Below are 5,916 nucleotides of genomic sequence, written 5' to 3' on the forward strand. Positions count from 1 at the left end.
CAGCGGTCAGCAGTTCCGCCAGGTGCGCAGGCCGGCCGCCCAGCGCGGCCAGCAGCGTGGCCATGCTCTTGAGCAGCGTGGAGATCTTGCTGCACCAGGCGGGTAGGCTGACGGCGCGGCCATGCATGCGGCGCGGGTCGACGGTGAAGCGCGGCGCCGACAGGGCGGCCGAGATGGGCAGCAGCTGCTCCAGCTCCAGCTCCAGTTGCTCCAGGCGCGCCTCCAGCTTCTGCGCCTTGTGCAGCACCTGCAGGTTCTCGATTTGCTGCTCGATGCGGAGGATGTCGGCCTCGGTCATGAGCTCGCCGAAGGGCCCAAGGATGGCGTTGTGCTCGCGGGAGTACCTCCAGCCCTCGCGGGGGTAGCAGCACGAGCTGGTGGCCGTCAGCTAAGGCGGGGAAGACAAGAGAGGGGAGGGAGGCGCGTCTCCCTCTGGCCCAGCTCCCGCAGTGGCGCCGGGAACCTTTTGCATGTCCTGGGTGGTGTAATGGCTCCGCGGGGCTGCATCTGCAGGGAGGGACCGCGCCTGGCCGGCGGGGGGTGACGCTGGGGCGAGGCTTCGGCCCAGCCCCCGCTCTGGGCTCTGTGTAGTGTCCACTTTGGTCGCTGGCGGGGGGCACGGCCGGTCGCTGGTCGCTGCTGCGGCGGCAAGGAGAACAGGCCGGCAGACGGGGTCTCCATGCCTGACTTGTTGGCTCATTACACCACCCAAGGAACTTGCGAAAGGCGTTGAAACTGAGAGGCGCGGTGGCCCTCCCCAACCCTTCCGAGAGCGGCTATTGTGAGGCCTCTCCTCCCAGACTCATGACCCCTTCTCGAGCTCCCCCGTGGCCCAAGCCTTCCCGCTCCCTGTGGTGTTTTCTGTGCAGAATGAGAGGCCACTCTGCTCTTAAAGAGGCTACAGCTGCAGCTTCCACTGAGCTGCCCACCCACCCCCGGTCCTGCTGGACAGCTGGGCACCGTAATATTCTCATTTGCTCACTTTTTTCCACCTCTGATGTCCAGTTTTCCCCCCTGGGCCTGCCATCGCCTCCCCAGAGGTCCCTGATTCATCTTGACCCTATGCGATCCGCTCCCCACATACAAAATAGGAAGCAGCCTCTTCCCTGCTTAACACTTCCCCCACCCGGCTCCCCAGTGCTCCAGGAGGGAGTCCGTTCTCTTCTGGGCCGCTGGCCAGGTCTTGGTAACCTGGCCCCCACTGAGGTCTCTCCAGCTCAGCGACCCCCTTCCTCCAGCACAGTCAGGGCCACATCCACTCTCACTTCCAGACTGCCCTGTCCCACCTGCAGCTCTTCAGTCCACTCTCCTCCTGGCCACCCCTCACTCATCTTCCAAGTCTCACCTCAAACATCACCTCCTCCTTCCCTAACACACCCCCCAGCCCACATATAAGGTGGTCAGTTAGGGTTGCCCCAGTCCCTTCCGTTCCCCATTGCAGCTGGCTGTGTTGCATCAGCCCAGGTACTTCTCTCCACTGCCACCCACTCTCACACTGCCCCATTTTTTGTGCTCGGTGACTCGCACACATGTCCACAGCCACCTTAGAGCAGGCCTTGATATGTTCACCATGAATCCCCTGAGGCTACAACAGTGTGTGGGGCACATAAATGGCACTCGGGGGCCAGGCGTGGTGGCTCACGCCTGTAATCCCAGCACTTTGGGAGGCCGAGGCAGGTGGATTACTTGAGGCCAGGAGTTCGAGACCAGCCTAGCCGACATGGTGAAACCCCATCTCTACTAAAAATACAAAAATTAGCCGGGCATGGTTGGTGGGCATCTGTAGTCCCAGCTACTCGGGAGGCTGAAGCGGGAGGATCGCTTGAACCCAGGAGGCGGAGGTTGCAGTGAGTCGAGATCACACCACTGTACTCCAGCCTCAATGACAGAGTGAGACCCTGTCTCAAAAAATAAAAATAAATGGCATTTGGGGAACAGTTGTTGGATGAATGAAAGGCAGCTCATCCTGCCAGCTGGTGCTGATCGGCCCACCTTACAGAGAAGGAAACTGAGGCTGGATGAGGCTCAGTATTGGCAGCTGGAAGGTGGCATTGCAGCAGTAGAGCCCATGTCCCTAAGACTGAGACCAAAGCTCTCTTGGCTATGCAGTGTGGTCCTTGGACCAGCGTCATCAGCAGCCTCACCCAGGAGCTGGCTAAAATGCAGAGCCTCAGCACCGCCCAGACCTCCTGAATCTGAACAGGCCTTTTAACCAGATCCCAGGTGCTAGGCAGGTGAGGGCGAGTCTGAAAGGCTGCTGTCTCACTTCCAAGGACAGGCTGCTGGGGGTGTGTGTGGAGACTGGGACAAGCCTGCCACCCTGCTTTCCACAAAGAAAATGGCCGGGCACAGTGGCTCATGCCTGTAATCCCAGCACTGGCCAACATGGTGAAACCCCATCTCTAATAAAAATACAAAAAAATTAGCTGGGCATGGTGGCATGCGCCTGTAATCCCAGCTACCTGGGAGGCTGAGGCAGGAGAATCACGAGCATGGGATTGAACTCGGGAGGCGGAGGTTGCAGTGAGCCGAGATCGTGCCACTGCACAACAGCCTGGGTGACAGAGCGACTCTGTCTCAAAAAAAGAAGAGAAGAAAAGAAAAGAAAAGGAAGAAAAGAAAGAAAAAGAAAAGAAAGAAAAGGAAGAGAGAGAGAAAGAAAAAGAGAAAGAAGGAAAAAGGAAGGAAGGAAGGAAGAAAAGGAAGGAAAGAAAAGAAAAGAAAGAAAGAAAAGAAAAGAAGAAAAGAAAAGAAAAAGAAAAAGAAAAGAAAAGAAAAGAAAGAAAAACGGGAGGCCCCGAGGTTGGGGTTGGGAATGGCGTGGGGGATGGGCTGTGCATCCAGATGCAGACTCCAGGGCTCCCTGGGCACCCCGCCCCACCCACCTTCCGCCTCTGCTCCTCCTCCTCCTGCATCTTCAGCTGCAGCTTGCGCACCATCACCTGGCGCTTCCACTCGGGGATGGGCCGGCCCTGCTCATCGCGCGTGGGGATGAGCGCCTCCACGTCCAGCTGCACGCCCGGCGCAGGAGTAGTGGGCGGCACCGGAACCAAGCTTCCATTGAGCAGCGGCTGAAACCCCGCAGCTGGCGGTGTGGGGCTCCGGACTGGTGACAGTGCAGGTGACACAGACGGCAGCGGCGAATCGGGCTGCAGGGAGAAGCGGTGGGGCTGAGCGCCCGGTGGCCTGGGGCCAGGGAAGCCGGGTCGCAGGCTCCTGCCAGGCCCGCCTACCTGGAAGGCCGGCTGCCCGCTGCCTGAGAACACTGTGGTCAGCCCCTTGCTTTGCGGCGTAGGCTTCAGGCTCTTGCCTGCCTTAATCTCAGCCAGTAGCTCCGAGTTGTCGCCCGTCGGGGACATCATGTTGAAAGACTTGGTGCCTATGCAGAGGCAGGAGATGAGGCACCGGCAGGGTGGGGCCACCCCTCACCCGCCCCTCTGCAGCCCCCTTCCCAAGCCAAGATTGGCTGGGTGCCCATCCTCGGGCCCAGCAAGCAGCTCTCCAGATCCCAGGCCCCGCAGGCTGCTTTCAGGGGCCCCAGAGGCGGGCCCTTGGTTCCCCAACTGTGACAACCCCACTATCCTCCCCACCCTACTCACGAGGTGGAGGGCCCCCGCCTGGACGACCCTGGGAGTTCATGGTGGCTCTTGGGCGTATGTCCCCGCCCAGCCACTGACTGCCCAGCTCCAAAACAATACCTGGAATCAGCCACCTGACCTTTGTCCCAGGTTCCCTGGCTCAGCCCAGCTGGGGTGGAGCCTCCCTCTGGCCCTCTCCCTACATCAGCAAAGCCTCAGTGACCCTTGAACTGAGTCAATTGGGGCCTCCATGGACATACAGAGTCCGAACCCTGGAGTGTCAGTACCCAGCTGGTCCCCTCCCTCTCCACCACACCCACAGACAGACGCACAAGCAGACACATTGGTTGCAAGCCGGGAGCACATTTATGGCAAAGCGAGGCTCAGCTCTAGGGGCCCAAGAAAGCAGGGCCCTTACTGAGGCTACGGGAGGCACCCAGGAAGAAGGGCAGGTGGGTAATATGCAAATACACAGGGCAGAGTGTGCATTTTCCGGCTTAGCCAGAGGAGGCAAATGGAGATTTGGAGAGCGGTCTCTTGAGCCCCGATGAAGGGGTCAGGTCCGGGAGGGAGGAACAAAATGGGCCGACAGCTCTTGGATTCCCAGACTGGGGATCCCAGAGTACAGTCACAGGGAGGAAGAAGAGAAAGGGAAAATCGGTGTGGCTGGCTCATTCATTAAGGCAAAACCACCAGCCAGGCGCAGAATGCTTAGGTGCGTATGTGGGTATGAGGGTAGGTATGAGGTGCAAGGGCCCACCCATGCATCGAGTTTCTCTCGCCTGCCAGCCCCTGCCCTTTCCTCGAGTCTGGGCCCCTCCTGCCTTGCTTTTCCTGCCTCTTTCCCCCACCCCGCGCCTCAGCCTCAGCCAGGAGCCGCGCACGCAGCTACTCACTCTTCCTGTGCCTCAGGACTCTCACTTCTAGGGACCAAGAGGAGAGAAGTGACAGTGGAGTTAGGAGGGAGAGGGGGCCAGGATGAGACTGGGACAGCAGGGGACAGGGAGCGAGCCAGGGAGAGCAGGAGGGGGGAGTAGAGAAGAGAGGAGGAGCTTTTCTGCCCATCTGACCCTGGCTGCGGCTGCTCTGGGGCCTCATGAGGGTGGTCCGTCGAGTTCCCGGCTTGGCTGGTGCCCCTGAGGGCTGGACAGGGCCACCACTGGCTCTAGCCCCTAGCAAGGGCCTCCACCTTGGCACTGGGTTGTGGTAGGGCACCCAGCCCTGGCTGTGCTGGGTGGGGGTGTCTGGGGAAGTCCAGAGTATTTTTCTCTGCCCTTAGCTTCAGCCCTGCTGCAGGCTGTGGAGGGAAGGAGAAGGAGGTTCCGCAGGTGCTGGACATGCTTCCATGGGCTCTGGTCTGCAGGGGCTGGGGCTCCATAGGAACCGTAGGGGGACAAGCTCTGCTCTGCACTCCTAGTCAGGGAGACAAAGCTTTGGAGGGTGCCACTAAGCATGATCTCTGCCCTGAGTGGCTGGGTGAGGAAGGCATCCCAGCCAGGCTGGGATGGGAGCACCACATCTAGACACCCTGTCCTGGGCCTTCTAGGTATCCTGGCAGGGGGACACTGTCCCACCCTACATAAAAGCAGCCCAGGAATCCTGCACCAGTCTAGCTCTTAAAAAAGGATGTCTAGGGAAGTCATCGAGGAGAGAGGGGAAAACATTGCCCCCATAGCCAGGCCCCGGCTGGCCCAGGGCCCCTGGCAGGAACTGGCTAGGAAGAGTTCCTGGCATTTCTAAGAAGGCTTCAGGTCTGTGCTGCTTGGAAGGACAAGAGAAAGACATGGAGAGAGGAAGAGAGGCTCAGGATAGACGGGGGCAGGGGGAAGGGTGGCCAGCTGCAGGGCCTCTCTGAAGCTGGTTCTACTTCAAGTGTTCCTCCAGCACCAGCTCATGGGAAACACCAGCATCAGCTCATTGGAAACGCCAGCGCCAGAGCTGGGAGGCCCTTTCTAGCCGGTGGGAGGCAGGCCCGCAGAGGGGAGGGGACTTGCCCAGGTCACACAGCTAGGGGGTGGGAGGCAGGCCCAGACTGGGGAGGGGACTTGCCCCAGGACGCGCAGCCCGGTCCTGCTTTGGCAGGACCTCGAGCAACCTAGAGCCCTCCCTTAGGGTCAAGTACTCAGTGGGGTAGTGGTGGCCCGAGGAACATGGAGAAGAGGAAGGACCCCGGCAGTGACAGCTGGGGAGGGGGCGGTGTCTAGATTTCCCTCCCCTTTCAGGGCTAGCGCCGCCCCCCACCCCTCAACCTGCTCCTACTCACTGCCCGTGGACGAAGAGGAGCGGCGCTGCCCGCAGCCAGGGCCAGCGCCCTCGAGGGGCAGAGGCGGGGCCGGCG

General features: G+C 60.4%; 1 protein-coding gene across 1 annotated transcript in view; it reads right to left on the minus strand.

The window, feature by feature from the left end:
* Positions 1–5,916, minus strand: part of ESPN (espin) — a gene marked incomplete at its 5' end in the record, with an annotated part of 37,681 nt that overhangs the window by 7,132 nt on the left and 24,633 nt on the right. Inside the window, 3 exons of the mRNA XM_011938309.1 lie at positions 2,886–3,149; positions 3,234–3,379; positions 5,842–5,916. Of these exons, the coding sequence (XP_011793699.1) occupies positions 2,886–3,149; positions 3,234–3,379; positions 5,842–5,916 (485 nt within the window). The remainder of the gene's footprint in view (positions 1–2,885; positions 3,150–3,233; positions 3,380–5,841) is intronic.

The sequence above is a fragment of the Colobus angolensis genome, unplaced genomic scaffold, assembly GCF_000951035.1.
Source record: "Colobus angolensis palliatus isolate OR3802 unplaced genomic scaffold, Cang.pa_1.0 Scaffold170, whole genome shotgun sequence".
Classification (NCBI taxonomy): Eukaryota; Metazoa; Chordata; class Mammalia; order Primates; family Cercopithecidae; genus Colobus; species Colobus angolensis.